At 38.1% G+C, this 16,731-nt stretch overlaps 1 protein-coding gene across 1 annotated transcript; it reads left to right on the forward strand.

Annotated features, from left to right (window-relative positions):
* Positions 1-326: 326 nt before the first annotated feature.
* LOC137041824 (uncharacterized) lies at positions 327-6,594 on the forward strand. Its single transcript, XM_067418496.1, has 7 exons — positions 327-903; positions 2,089-2,244; positions 2,533-2,898; positions 3,490-3,645; positions 3,926-4,652; positions 4,766-5,028; positions 5,109-6,594. The coding sequence occupies exons 1-7, from the start codon at positions 600-602 to the stop codon at positions 5,372-5,374; spliced, it is 2,238 nt and encodes a 745-aa protein (XP_067274597.1). The 5' UTR covers positions 327-599; the 3' UTR covers positions 5,375-6,594.
* The last annotated feature ends 10,137 nt before the right edge of the window (positions 6,595-16,731 follow it).

Here is a 16,731-nt window from a genome sequence, read left to right on the forward strand (position 1 = left end):
TTCATATATAAGACCTATATGTCAAAATATGTTTTATACATACAATAACATATATAATATATGGGATACATATATATGTCAATATATTGGCGTTCAGCTCGCAAGGAAGGACAACTCAACAGAAGAATTAAGTGATTGAAATCGAGTCAGTAAATATAATCTGAGTACAGTAAATTGTTAAATTATTAATTTTATATTAATAATAAGATCATGAGTGAGTCAGCGACAACATAAACCGTTGAGACGCTGCTACTGCCAATCAATCCGTTACTATGGCAACCATGGAGCGTCGTGTATGATTGCGTCACAGACAGCGCTTGCATCACAGACGGCACTTACTATAAACACTCACCCGCGGGTTCTTTAGTACAGCTATAATCCGAGCGATTTTGAGCGACACACATCTTCTGACTACCGATATCTTACAGCAACCTACCGATACTAACTTTAGAAAACAACTTTACAAGCAGCATCATTCATACAGAGACTATATTCAGCACGTGCATACTCACTGATTATAGACTCTCGCTGCATCTCACACAGTTTTGTGCATCGATATCACCCGTTTTCGGTTGGATTTGATTAAATCAGCATACAAAATGTCTTCAAACACAAACTGCAGAGAGGTGTCTCTGGAGGTGTATGTGAACGGCGAGCTGTGCTGCATTGACACTGTCTGGGTCCCGGATGAGGAGAATGTGCAGGTGGACTTTATGGTCACCGACGGCATCTACGAGCTTCTCGGGTGCTCACCGGGCGACCTAACCGCACAGCTGCAGGTGGACTCGGATGAGTGCCTGTCAGTCACTCGCGCCGCTTTAGAGGGCGAGGATCTGCATATCGACATCGATATGATGAAGCGCCCAACCTGTGTCTGTACAACCCCTGAGGACAGCCCGACAGGTGAATGCTCAGCATGCACCTCTCACAACTTTATAAAACTTACTGTAATCATTATGATGAGCACACCTTATAACAATAACTGTTTTCATGAGATCATTTCAGCTTAAATTAATAGCCTACATGATTTGTATTGATTTGGGTGCCTGTTTATTCAAGGGTTGATTTTAAGATTTGATTGCTGACATATTTAACTGAGCTCCTGGGACCTTATGAAGCAGGGAGATGTCTGAGGTTATCCTTGAACAAGCTGCTGGATGTTCCAATAACTAGATATAAAACTAAAGAAGATTTGCAGTGAGGGCTCAGAAATTATGGAATAGTTTGCCAATTGATATTAGCACATCTGAATGTGTGTCTGTTTTCAAATGTCCTCTGAGAATTGCAGACGTGCTTTTAGTATTCAGTGATGTCTTTTGTGTAGTTTGGGTTTTTGATATTTGATATTTTATTTAGTTTCTTCATAGTGTATAGCTCTTCATTATGTATTTCAATGATTATGGTTTTATTGTTGTGGTGGGTGAAGCAAACTACAGACAGTGGGTGTGGTGTCAGGCCTCAAAGGGGTGTTTATTAACATAAATAATAATGAATTGTTCAAAATGGGGAATAAAGTGTCAAACAAACAGAGATCCAATCTGGTGTTCTCGGTGTGCCTGGGAATCGCGAAGGAAGGGTAGTGATCAGATAGGAAAAGGATGGGTCCAGGTAAGGGACGGGGACACACTTAACGACTAACTCTCAGTGATTCCCAGACTCTGACAGTCTGCAAAAGCATCCTAAGATCCTGCTCATAAGTTTCATACCCCTTGCAGAATATGCATTTCATTTTATTTTTTAACAAAATAAGAGGGATCTGGGATCATAAAAACAATTCAATAATTATTTTCTGAGAAGTGTGAGACATAATGCAGTTGCGAGTTATAATATCCAATTTTGAGGGGGAAAAAGACTAATGATTTTTCTCAGAATTGAGACTTTATTAAAAAAAATGTAAAAAGGTAATTGTGACATCTCAAACTGACTTTAAAGAATGCAATTGTGAGTTTAAATCTCGCAGTTCTGAAAAAAAAAGTCAGAAATGTAGGACGCAAACTCACAATAGAGAAATGTCTTTCCAGTCAGACTAATAATTAATGTCTAATCTGTGGTTTGAAATGTTTCTAATAACATATTATTTAATTTCAGAAAGTACCACGGAGTGGATGGCGAGAAAAATGAGTGGATTCATCCAAACCCTTTTTTGGAGGGATCCGGCTCCTGAACCTGAACCTGAAGTGAATCTGGTTACTGTCCGCTGGCCAGAAGAAGGGCCAGAGAACGAAGAGAACTGCCCAAAAAGAGGTGAATGTCAACAGAGCATTTGAGACGCAACATTACAATGGCCATGCACACACTGTAAAGTTTCAGTAGTGACGACCACATTTAACGTCATTAACAACTATCAGTTCTGTTCCATACACACTGCATATAGTTTTTGTAAATGCGGCCGTGACTCCCATAAATTACTGAACTGTGTGTACAGAAAGAATAAGACGGAAATTTCTTTCAAGCTGGACTATTCATTCATTTATCTGTGGTTAGTGATGTTTCTAATAACATATTTGTTTCTTCTTTTTTTTTTTACTAAAGTGATGAAGAAAATAAGTTCCTTCTTCCAAAAGTATTTTCCGGTCGATCCGGTCGATCCGGCTGAGCCTTTGTGTGATCCTGAGACGGAACCTGAAATGGATCTGGTCGAACCCAAGGAATCGTGTGTCCCAGATGCAAACGTTCCTGAGACTGAACCTGTGTCTGTAGAAGGTCAGGATGTTAACGTCAGTGGTGATATGGATGTTGAAAAAATGAAGAAAATGAGTGCTTTCTTCCAAAAATATTTTCCAGTGGATCCGTCTGAGCCCACGTTTGTCCCGGAGACTGAACCAGTGTCTGCAGAAGATCAGAAGGTGGATGTCAGTGATGGCATGAATGCTTCTCCTGAAATGAACGGCCCAGGAGGTGAATGTCAACAGAGCATTTTAGAGTCAACATTACCATGTCTACACACACACTGAAGTTTCAGGAGTGATAAATGCATTTAAATGCAGGAGTGAGTCCCCAAAATGATCATTCCACGTGTCGCTCCTGAAACTTCACAGATCGCATTCTTGCAGTGTTGCCATGTCCACTTATTATAAGCAGAATTTTTTTTTTTTTTAAGCTTGGCTCATTCAGCAACCTAGTTTATGCAGTATTTCATTTATTTTGTTTTTTCATGGGTGTTTCAGCTGATTTGCTTGCATGATTTGGCAACACGAATTAGTCAAGTTTCATACCACTTTCCCTGTGATTTCTTGCATCGCACATACAGACGAGATACATCTCTGGTCTTATCATCTATCATCTCTCAACGTACATCATTAACAACTAGTTTTTCAGTTCAGTTCTGACACTGCGTATAGTTTTTTGTAAATGCTGTTGTCACTCCCATAAATTACTGAACTGTGTACAGAACGAATAAGATGCAAACAGAAAAGTCTTTTCAGACTAATAATTCATGTCTAATCTGTGGTTTGAGATTTTTCTAATAACATATTATTTGTTTTTCAGAAAGTACCACAGAGTGGCTGGCGAGAAAAATGAGTGGATTCTTCCCAATGCTTTTTTGGATGGATCCGGCTGTTCCAGAGCCAACTCCTGAACCTGAAGTGAATCTGGTTAGCGTCGGGATCAGCAGTGGGATCAAAAAGAACAGCCCCAAAAGAGGTGAATGTCAACAGAGCATTTGAGATGCAACATTACAATGTCCACACACACACTGTGAAGTTTCAGGAGTGACGACCGCATTTAATGTAATTTAACAAGAAGTTGTTCCGTACACACTCTGTATAGTTTTTGTAAATGCGGTCATCAATCCCATAAATTACTGAACTGTGTGTGTGCAGAAAATTAAAAATGAAATATCTTTCAAGTTGGACTAATAATTAATTTTTGATCTGTGGTAAGTGATGTTTCTAATAACATATATGTTTTCTTCTTTTTTCAGAAAGTACTAAAGAGAAGAAAATGAGTGCTTTCTTCAAAAAGTATTTCCCGTTGGATCCGTCTGAGCCCCCGTGTGTCCCAGATGCAATCGTTCCTGAGACTAAACCTGTGTCTGCAGAAGTTCGTGAGGTTAACGTCAGTGATGGCATGGATGCTTCTCCTGAAAAAGGGAAGAAAATGAGTGTTTTCTTCAAAAAGTATTTCCCGTTGGATCCATCTGAGCCCCCGTGTGTACCAGATGCAATCGTTCCTGAGACTAAACCTGTGTCTGCAAAAGTTTGTGAGGTTAACGTCAGTGATGGCATGGATGCTTCTCCTGAAAAAAGGAAGAAAATGAGTGCTTTCTTCAAAAAGTATTTCCCGTTGGATCCGTCTGAGCCCCTGTGTGTCCCAGATGCAAGCGTTCCTGAGACTGAACCTGTGTCTTCAGGAGGTCTGGAGGTTAACGTCAGTGATGGCATGGATGCTTCTCCTGTAAAAGAAATGAAAAACGATTTCCCGTTGGAGCCGGCTGAGTCCTTGTGTGTCCCAGAGACCAAACCTGAATTGGATCTGCTTGATTCAGATGACTCGTGTCTCCCAGGTCCAAGCAGTTCTGTGCCAAAACCTTCTAAGCAGGAACAATCTCCAGAAGAGCATAGTTTACTATTAGAGAAGCGAATGAAGGGCTGCACACAGCGTCATAGACCTGTCACTGCGGTCTGGAACAACATCTTCATTGGAAACGAGTAAGTTTACAACACATCTACACTTATATAAACCATGAATGAACAGGGTATATGTCTACATTGTATATCCTCTTTAGTGAAAGGCTAATCTAGGCTGTTGTGTTCTTGTGCAGAGAGATAGCAAAAGACCGAATGAGACTGAAGGAGCTGGGTATTACTCACGTCCTGAATGTTGCTGCAGTGAAGACCAAACTGAGGGTGTTGTTGGGAATGCCATGGGAGAAAGACCTGAGAGAAGCCGTTAATACAGGGGCAAGTTATTACAAAGGAATGAACATCTCGTATTGTGGCTTGCCTGCATCGCAAGGTTCAGAAATCAGTGAATACTTCTACAAAGCTGCCAAATTCATCCAGAAGGCCAAGAAAAGCACAGAAAGTAAGATCTTTTATCAAGTGTTCTGGAGTGACAAACTGTTTGAGACTTTTTTTAACTTGTGTCTGTTTTTATTTCCACAGATAAGGTGTTCATTCACTGCAAAGACGGTGTCAGCTACGCCCCTACATTTTTTCTGGCATACCTCATGATCCACCATAACATGACTGTGGAGGATGCCATTGATAATCTCATCAAGGTGAGATACATCAAGCCTGACACAGAGTTCCTGAAGCAGCTGGCAGTCCTCAATCGGGATCTTGAGCAAGTAAAAGAACAGCTAAAGGACACACAAGCAGGCAGCCAAAATGAAGTCCTGAAAAAGAAAAAATGCACCAATACAAAGTAAAGGCACAGCAAGAAACAGAAGAAAACCCGAGAAAATTATTAAGAGGGATTGAAAAATAAAATAGAAAACAAAACAATGGTGTTTATACCATGGTCTGTTTTATTACTTGATTCTGATTGGCTGGAAGGTGTGCAGTAAACCCGTTTAATGCACAGGTAGTTCCAGTCAGTTTGATTACAGTTCGAAAATAGTGCCTGAGAAGAGGTGGCTGATCTTTCTGTCAGTGTGACTGATGTCTGCTTAAAAGAGTTGGCACTGAAAGAGTTAAAAAATTCTAACTTAAGAGTTACGAAAGTGTGATATCAGTTTACTTTAAAGTGGATGAAGTTGGACATGAGCGTTAAAGCGACTGCCGTTGGCTATAGTGAATTTGATGTCAGCCAAAATTGGAGGATTTTGAAACATTTTTTTGTCATGGAGAATTGCTCTTTCCTTAAATTAGCCCGAAAACCGTTGGACATTGCTACTGCAATGTGTGATTACTGGTAAGGTACAAAAAGTCTACGTCCCGTTATTAATGGAGGAATCTGCAGATTATAAGGTAGTGAAAGCTGCTGTATTAAAGTCTTATGAGTTAGTTCTAAAAGGGTGTATAGACAGCCTTTCAGACACTTTTTTGAAGCCTCCCGGTCAGACCTACGTTGAGTATGCACGCGGGAAAGATATACTGGTGCACATCTCAAAGACTTGTAACAAATAAGACTACTAATTTTGGTGAAAGAGTTTAAAAACTGCTTGCCTGCTGCTTATAGCTACCTATATAAATGAACAGAAGGCAGATACACTCCACAAAGCTGCTATTTTAGCTGATGACTTCTTTTTTTTTGTGTGTAAAGTTGGGGTTAAAGAGCAATCATGCGATAGAACTTCTGCTGTTTTGGCCTTCAAAAATCACACAATAGTAAGCCTTTTGTTCAGTTTGGTGATGGAGTCTGTTTCTATTGTAAGAAAAAATTTCTATTGTAAGAAAAATTTCAACTCCAAATTTTTAAAAGATGCTTTTATTTAAATTTTTTATCTGATCTATAAGCTATACATGTCTGAATTTACGTGAAAACGTTATGTGATAACTCAGTTCTACATCATTATTGTTGTAAAACCTTTGTTACATCTGCGATGAATGTTTCTAAATGTATCTGCATTTATAGGAATTCTTTCTGTACAATATAGAAACTATTTTTTTATAATTGCCATGATATTAAACTCAAACAAAAATGCAATTACAGTACATTATGCTTGAGAGACAGATGTGACGACAACTGTGATTTCAACTGAGAGAAACCTGTATATAGCATATGGATCATAATTTTGAGAAATAATAATAAAAGATATTTAGAGCTAGAAATTTTAGTTCATTTAATTTATATAATCTCTATACAGTACATAGTTAAACTAATGAAGGTTGTCTTAACATTTTTAAGTACTATTAGTTGTGTTTTTGTAATATTTATAAATGAAAGATTTGTTTGTGCATAATTAGGGGGTTAAGAATATAATTTATTGCAATATAAGAATGCATTACAACATTCAGTTACCATTTTTCTTTTTGTCCACATGTATCAAAAATAGTAGTCTGATCTGAATCAAGATCAGTCACAGAGTTGAAGACGCGTCCTTATATTCTTGTGCAGTGTGTATATGTGCTAAGTGAATAGATAAGGGTTGTTTATAATGAATAAATCTTTTAATAGCGGACCAAGCTTGCAATGCTGAAAATATATATATTTTTTTAAATCTGCACCTAATAACTTTTAAAGCTATTTAAGAGAACAGTGGTAAAATATTTTTTTTGTGAATACAGCACCAGGCCTTTAAAAAACAAACCTCTTCGAAACCAAGTATTTTCGTTTAGCAGAGTTCTCTATTTTCATATATTTATGATTTTTACATTAACTAAGCTACTTAGCTGCAGCTTAACCAATACTTCATTAATAAAGTAAAAATAAATAAATAAACATTTAATTGTGTGAATATTGAATTGTTGTGCATATTAAGTGTAAAGTCGGTGCCAGAGACTCTGGTGGAGATATGAACTGCACTGGATTCACACACACATTTATATTTGTGTTTATATTTATATTTTCCATTTATACACATATATATATTTGACATTACAACTTTTATTGTATCTGTGTTGACCCATATGCGACACAGAACCACCAAAATAAACCCTGAATCCAGCATAGAGAGGTGAATGTGCTGTTGAAAGTGTGTGTGTGTGTGTGTGTGTGTGTGTGTGTGTGTGTGTGTGTGTGTGTGTGTGTGTGTGTGTGTGTGTGTGTGTGTGTGTGTGTGTGTGTGTGTGTGTGTGTGTGTGTGTGTGAGCCTGTTTATGTGGTTTATGAGGACACAAATTTGTATAACTACATGGGTATTACACTGGTATTACACTATAAATGTGGTTTATGAGGACATATCAAATGTCCCCATAATTCAAATGGCCTTAAAAACATACTAAATGATGTTTTTTTGAGAAAGTAAAAATGCAGCATGTTTCCTGTGATGGGTAGGTTTAGGGGCGGGGCAGTGTAAGGGGATAGAAAATACGGTTTGTACAGTATAAAAACCATTACGCCTATGGAGAGTCCCTGTAAACCACATAGACCAACATGTGTGTGTGTGTGTGTGTGTGTGTGTGTGTGTGTGTGTGTGTGTGTGTGTGTGTGTGTGTGTGCGTGCGTGCGTGCGTGCGTGCGTGCGTGCGTGCGTGCGTGCGTGTGTGTGTGTTCGTGGTTCGTCAAAATTTCTGGGGTCTTGGACCACTCCAATGAACACTCTTCTTTTTAAAATGAGTTTCAACCCGAGGGAAGGATGAGATTGCCATTACAAAATTGTCATGTCTAATTCTTTAACCTTGACATTTTTGGACCCCCTTGACATGCATTGTATGGATCAATATATAGTTTATTTATTATTTTTTTCACAGATGAAAGAACTAAATGATAACTACTAACATCATCTCCAACCTCTTTAAGAAAGTTTGAGAGCTTATCTTAGCTATTAGTGCAATTCAATTTCTGATCATATTTTAGTTTTGTGCGAGCAAAGAAATCATGATAATAGTGATATTTTAGCAGCCGAGACAATGCAATGTTTTCGTTAAGTTTCATCATAATCATTCATCATGATTTATAAATCATATTTATCACCAGAGGAAACAGCTATTTATAATGTGAATAACCTGTGGGTGAAGTACCTCTTCAACACCACTAAAACATAATGAGGAAATTAAAATAAGAAACATGTTTTCATTTCACTTTGGCTACCTTGGGACTACAATTTTTGACCCAGTAAAATTACAATTAAAATTACAGCAACACCTGCAGTTTTGCAAGAGTACAGTTTGCGGCTTATTCCCAAAACTGCCTTTCTTAATTCAGGTACAACATCTGGTTGAATAAGATCCCCCAGGAAAAAATTAATTGTAAGATCATTTTATATAGTCGAAAAAACATGATGAATAAGTCGCCATTCAAGATGCTGTGCTGTCCATTAAGGACTTAAGCTGCTACTTTTCTTCATTTATCCATCATGATGTGAATGCCCTGCGGCAGGCTACTTTTAGACATGCATTTTACTCTTTTATTTTTAATTCACACATGCAACTCATTCAAACATGTAATGCAATACATTCAATGCAGCTGACAGGCTTTAGAAAGATTGATTTCAGGCTGTAAATCGGACCTCATACTGTCACTTATTTTAGGTTAATTTATCATACAAATGAGATCTTATTCATGACATGTTTTGCGCTCCTCACACTGAATGAACACATTTGTCACAGCTGCTTCCAGGTTTCATCAGTCTTACACTTACCTATACAACAAAACAGGCCCTGAAACATACAAAAAATAAAAAAGGTCAAAATGTGCTTTATTATATAGGCTAGTCTTTACTAGGGTTGCACAATTCAAAGAATTTTCAAAGCTGGAAACTTTCCATGGAAATTAACATAAATTGGAATAACAAGGCAGCTGAAAAAAATCTTGCAGCATTATCTTGGTTAAAACTTCCAGATTTAATGCTATATCAGTTGAATTTGCAAATTTGATCCAAAATACAGGGAAAAAACAGTAAAATTGTGAAATATTTGTGAAAATTTCTGTTTTAATATACTTTTAAAATATAATTTATTCCTGTGATCAAAGCTGAACTTTCGGCATCATTACTCCAGTCTTCGGTGTCACATGATCCTTCAGAAATCATTCTAATATGCTGATTTATTATCAATGTTGGAAACAGTTGTGCTGCTTAATATTTTTTTATAACCTGTGGCATTTTTTAGGATTCAATGATGAACAAAAAGTTAAAAAGAACAGCATTTACTTAATATTTTGTTACAATAACAATACTACCATATGTTTTCCCCCCTACCAGTCAATGCTGGGATCTGCTTGGTACAAACATTATTCCAAATATCTTCCTTTGTGTTCAGCAGAAGAAAGAAATTCATACAGGTTTGAAACAACTTGGGTGAGTAAATGATGACAGAATTTTCATTTCTGGGTGAACTATCCTTTTATGTTCCACCTCTTTGCAACCCTAGTATGCTATACCAACTTACATGCTATGTAGGACATAACATGCTATTGCAGAGTGGTTTTAACTGTGCAGCTAATCCTTATGTGTTTTTTTTTTTTGTAGAGGAAACCATGTCACTAAAGCATAAAGAGAGCTATTGTCATGCCAAGGATCTCATGTCTTGCCAAACCCGCAAGCATATTTATTCAGTGAACTAATGTGCACCACTTTAAATGTTCATGAATTGAAAGGCTTTGTCTGGCCTTTTGTTTTTAAGTTTTGTTTTCTCAAAAATGTTCAAATGAAGCTAATGGATACAGACTTTCCTTTCATCACTGCCTAACAAAGCTATTGGTGATGTTCAATCTGGAACATTCCTGGACTCTAAACCGTTCACTATTTATTGTCTGTTGGAAAATGAAGCGGCACAAAGCAGAGAATGCAAAAGCCAAAAAACGTTATGCCTGTCAAACAGAAAAATCAGAATGTTCCAGAAATATCAAGAAGGGCCAGCTGCTTAGTTGACATCCAAAGGCTGCTTCCTCTCTCTGTGTGAGCTCTTATTATGCTAATATGCTTGAGCTCTTTAAGTTAAACATTACTTTTTATGGCAAGTTCTTTTATTCTGCTCAAATCCTTAGTCAGCGCAGGGGTCAGCATTTTTAAATAAGCTGCCCACATTTCATTTACTGTAAAATGAAACAGACGAAAGGTCCATCAACAAGAGGCCATCAAGGTTTAATGAATTCTATTGATTCGTCTTCCCTAGTTAAATACTCTGTACTGACTGGAATACTGTATTACCACAGACTGATATTTCAGAGGACTGCTGATTTGCATGTGCTGAAAGGTACAAAGCACATCTATTAATTTGTCATGCAAGTGGCCAAATTAATAGTGAAAAATATGTGTATATATTTTTTAGGTTCACTTTTGTCAAAAGGAAATGGCATGTTTATGCATGTAGTTTTTTGTAAAGTCCCACTATAGTCAATAATTGTATCCCTTAAAGCTCATCCTTGATCACCAAAATGACCATATTTATAAAAAATAAAAAAAATTGTGTGATTTTTTTTATTTTTTATTTCAGTGTTGGGGGCTAACAAGTAACTTGAATTATGTAATCAGATTACTTTTTTCAAGTAACTAGTTACATAACGCATTACTTTTAAATTTACCGCCTAAACAAAAAGTAACACAAAAGTGATATAATGCTAGCCTGGTTCTACCAGACTCATACATTTAATTTGTACAGAGAGTCTGGCCACTCTCCATTAACAAGCTTTAACTTCCTCTTTTGAAGTTTAAAACTATTGGATATGCCCAGAGCTGGATCTGCCATAACCAATCAAGCTTGGTCGTGATGTATGTTATCTCAAATGAACGCACAACAACAACGTCATCGTTCTCAGGCACTCCCTCTGTTTGCTGATTAGACCGGTTAAAATTTGACCGGAGAAAACCAAAGAATATACCGCAATCCTGGACGGAGTACTGAAGGAAAATGAAAATTGAGTGGAAGTTCGTAGGAGGGGGGCGACAGGTTAATGTAACGCATTGCTTTCCATAAAAAGTAACTAAGTAATGCAATTAGTTACTTTTTTAGGGAGTCCGAGTAACGCAATATTGTAACACATTACTTTTAAAAGTAACTTTCCCCAGCACTGTCTATAGCTTGAATGTAACTACACTCTTGCTTCATTTCAGTCAGGACCACTTTGAGAATGAAATTTATTGACAATCTTTGGATTTAGCAAAAGGCTCCAAAGTGCTCGAGCTGCCACACTAGACTTGAGAATCATCCTTGAAACATAAATCCTCAGCATTCAAATAACCAAACGTTTCTTAGCATATATTACAGAATTTTCTACACAGAATCCATTACTCAATAATGAGATATGCTAGGAGGTGAAGGGGTGGAGGTGGGTGTAACTGTCTGTCCGACAGACTGAGGAACAAGCGATTAAATGAGCCTAAATAAAATTCCATTTTATCACTTAAGCTCTATTTAATATACATAGATTTATGAATATGCTAATTAACCCACCTCCACTCACTCACACCAGCTCAGAGACCCACTCAGTCAACTTACTGAGATAAACAAACAATGGTTTTGCTCATAACAATTTTGGATATATAATGATAATTTATATGATTAGCCTTTTGCTTGACTGTCAAACTGCTAATTACACACACCATGTTCCCGTTTGCCATTTCCTAGCGTTACTGGAAATGTACCGCGTAAAATATTACTGAAAATTCATTAGTAATGCCTTATACTACTGCGTTACATCAAAAAGTAATGTTACTGTAATGTATAACTTTTGTAATGCGTTACTCCCAACACTGCTAAGAACACACACACACACACACACACACACACACACACACACACACACACACACACACACACACACATTTGTTTTTGTGACATATGGGGACATTCCATTAGCCTGGCTCTGCCCTCCTACGTACTTCTGCTTAATTTTAATTTTCCTTCAGTACTTCAGTACTATATTTTCTATCCCCTTACACTGCCCCTAAACCTACCCATCACCGGAAACATTCTGCATTTTTACTTTCTTTAAAAAAAAATCATCCTGTATGATTTATAAGCATTTTGAAAAGTGGGGACATGGCCAGTGTCCTCATATTTCACCCTCTCCTTGTAATACCTATGTCATACCCATGTCATTATACACAATTGTGTCCTTATGTGTCACACAAACATGTACACACACACACACACACACGGACGTGTGTGTATGTGTGTGTGTGTGTGTTCTTGACTTTTTCTTTTGTTAAATTACCAATTATATATATATATATATATATATATATATATATATAGAGAGAGAGAGAGAGAGAGAGAGAGAGAGAGAGAGAGAGAGAGAGAGAGAGAGAGAGAGAGAGAGAGAGAGAGAGAGCGAGAGAGAGTACATCCCTAAAAATTGTTTACATCTAATCCTGTTTTAAGGCCATGAGATAATTGTTCCTCCTCGTATATCCTATATGTGTGTGTGCCGACTGCATCAGGTCTGGCTGTGATGGATGAGGTGGATTTAACTCCCAGCGTTGCGTGGACTGGGCTTGGCTCGACTGAGCGAAAAATTGTGGGATCAGAAGAGTGGAGTATATTCTGCCAGGAGACGTTAGTCTTGATGGGAATCTTAGCTGACACAGGGACCTTGACAAAGCAAAATATAGAGTGCGCAACTAAAGTTACTCTCACTGCATATAAAGTGGGCAACTGTGATTGTGAGAACAGTACAGTTCTGTCCAGATGAAAGAAAGAGAGCTTGCTTAAAATGCCATTGGCAGGGTCTTCTCTTTCGTTTAGCTAGAAGTTTCCTTTTATTCATTTCAAAGTCAACTGCACCACTGCACTGAGTACAATAAAAGTGCTTTGAAAAGAGGAGGCTGCATTTGGAGGGATAACAACAAGCATAAAACAAGTCTGAAAAAATATAACACAGGAAGTCTGTGGGTAGTAGATATGAGCTTGAGTCATGATTTTCTACTATTAAAGACCCCATTACACTACAAGAGAGAGAGTTTGTTTATTGGCTTTTAGTTCATGTTTGTAAGCATTGAGCACAGTGCAATTCGAAACTTTGAAGAAGTAGATCATTAAAATTCAGCCTTTTTCTTATGGATAAGCAAGCCAAATAGATTGATGACTGACTCATACTGCACAACACATATTTACGTCCAATCAAATGCTTTCTAGAATGAGAATGCCCCTCCCCTTAACATCAACTAACAAGTAGCAAATTGTGATATTTTTCTTAAGAATTCATACTTTTATTAATCAAAAATACATTTACATTGCTCTAATAACATATACATTATGTTCTAATAAATGCTGTTTTTTCTAACTTTTTATTCGTCAAAGAATCCTGAAAACATGCATCACAATTTCCACAAAATAAGAAGCACCGTTTTTAACATACTATATAATAACAACAGATGTTTCTTAAGCACCTAAAAGGTCAAAATGAGAACTTAAACAATATTTGGATCATCTTATAACAATGTCTGCACTGCCCCCATCTGGTGAAAATATCCTAATATTACCAGGACTCATAGTTTAACTGCTCACGTAGACTTTTACTGGCTGTGATGAATTTTAAAACCCAATTAAATTGCTTCCTATCAGCATTTTATGGCATCTTTTAGTGTTGCAGGTTACAGTGATTAATAAACGGTTTACCACATTTTGCCCTTTATTATTCTAGTTCAGTGTTCAAGTAATTTGTTTCTTCCAGCACAGAAGAACATAGTCATAAAAGAGCTGAGACATGCAATATACTTTCAGACAGATGTTTGATGGCTATAACACTGAAGGTTTTGTCTTTTATTTTTCTACTTTACACAATCCTTTTGAAAGCACATCAGGGTCATAAATTGGGATTTACATTTTATAAATTCTTTTTATAGGCTACATGGAGCATTCACACATAGTCTTAAGTACTTGCATCTAGTGAATGTGTTTGGAACAAACAAGGGAAATATATCTAACCAGCTAAAGTTAATTTGGCTAGTAAAGATGGTGTGGTGTGGAATGGATTGAACTTAGTCTGAATGAGTGAACCAAAAAGGACTGATAGTGTTTGTAATGGGTGTTGTTATGAAATGAAAGAGGTCATATTATGCCCTTTTCTAAGTATGGTTTTTGTTTGTGGGGTGTACAGGAATAAATCTCGCTATTTGTGCAAAGTTGGACACGTGAACATTCTGAATAGATTTGGCTTCATTTGTGCGTGAAATTCGCTTCATTCACGTGTGACATTCACTACACAACAGATGTGAATTTGCGTCATGGGAGGGGCTTCTGCTGGCAGCAGTATGCAGTCATCAGAAGGACTAGCCAAGTTAAAAGGTTAGTTCACCCAAAGATGAAAATTATTTCATTAATTACTCACCCTCATGTCGTTGGACACCCGTAAGACCTTCATTCATCTTCGGAACACAAATTAAGATATTTTTTTTGAAAGCTGATGGCTGAGAAAGGCTTCAGAAAGGCCTCCATTGGCATTCAGTACATTCCCCCTCACAAGACCCATAAAAGGCACTAAAGACATCGATACAAAGTCCATCTCACTACAGTGGCTGAACAATCATTTTACAATGCGACTAAAATAGTTATTGTGCGCACAAAATAACGACTTTATCCACCAAGTTATTTATGTGAACTCGATGCATGCGCGAGAATATGACGCAGATCTGCCGTTCAGATACATGACCCAGAAGAGGAGGAGCGCCGCTAACGCACCGATATCTACACGGAAGATAATAACTTGGCAGATAAAGTCGTTATTTAGATTTTTTTTGCGCACAAAAACTATTAATGTCGCATTGTATAATTATTGTACAGCCACTGTAGTGAGATGGACTTTGTAACGACGTCTTTAGTGCCTTTTATGGGTCTTGTGAGTGGGAATGTTCTGAATGCCAATGGAGGCCTTTCTGAAGCAGAGTCCTGCACGGGTCCGATTTTGTAAATCCGCTCCCGTCTGTACCCGTGGTGCGTTAAACCTCATCCAACCCGTTTTCCCACAGGGAGAACTAATTAAAATCTGCACCTGACCCGACCCTTTAAAATAGAACCGACACCCGACTCGCACCCGAAATAAAATCAGTTTAGCATATAATATTATATAGGCCTACACATTTATTGCCAATACATTGTCATACATACAGCACCGCGCCACGTCTTTAACATTCAAACACATTATTTTCAATGAGACACCGGCGGTGGCATTCGCAGATTCCCAGTTTCCCATCACCATCACTTCACCATGTGACAGCAGCAAGCAGGCTCCTAATTGGTTAATGTAGTGTGAATATCCGCCAAAGTTTCGATTTATCAACTTGCACGATTTGCACGTCAAACGCTCAATTCACTTCATTTGTGCCGCCTCATTCGTATGATTCGCCTCACAGAATGTTTATTCGCATCTTTGCATTGACTCAACATGTAAATCACTCGCACTTATCACTTCATTCGGGTCTGGTGTGAATGCAAAATTAGGGTGAACAATTAATCTTTTCAAAGTTAATACACAGAAAAAAATTGTTTGTCATGGTAATCTTTAATCAAAATCTGAAAAGTAACTTCCGGTCTGGAAACGGCGTTCCTTCTCAGGCAGTTTGACGGCTTAGGTTTTAAAATGCTTAACCACTTCCCTCCAGCCGTCTATGAGCATGAGATGGAGAGGAGGAACGCTGAGGTAAAACCCTGCCCTCTATTCAATATTCTGTTTCACTTGGAAATACATCACAGCACTGAAGAACTCACTTGCTACTTCCGGTTCAATAGTTCTTGGATAGTGAATTCTGCTAAATAAAATATCTCCCTAAGAGTAGACGTTGAGCTTTGCAACCATGCAGATCTTTTTGTATGCTCAAATAGCAACATTACACACTAACTAACCCAGGGTGGGGCCTCTGTGGTGAGTCTGAGCAGATCCCAGGGCATCTCCAACAGAGGTGGAGCTGAAGAGCAATTTGAACCCAGAGGCCGAAGACGCAGGCTGACACCGCAGGTCTAGAGGGCCAAGCCGGTCGGTGATGATGGCTCATGGGACAGAGGTGGAGACAGAGGTTCGGAACACCGCGGTGGAGCCGACTGACCAAGGCAAGCGATGGTGCTGGAGGGAAGGTGGAGCTTGGTTGAGACAAAGGGGTGGAGGTCTGAGGTGTAGCCTGAAGCCTGGAAGGGACGAGAGATGAGCCAGAGGGACAAGGGCGCCCGGAAAAATCAGTAGGACGACAGTCCACTGTAAAGGCGGACCACGAAACCAAGGTGGATCCAATGCGTCAACAGGCTAAAG

Source organism: Pseudorasbora parva, chromosome 15 (assembly GCF_024679245.1).
Source record: "Pseudorasbora parva isolate DD20220531a chromosome 15, ASM2467924v1, whole genome shotgun sequence".
NCBI lineage: Eukaryota > Metazoa > Chordata > Actinopteri > Cypriniformes > Gobionidae > Pseudorasbora > Pseudorasbora parva.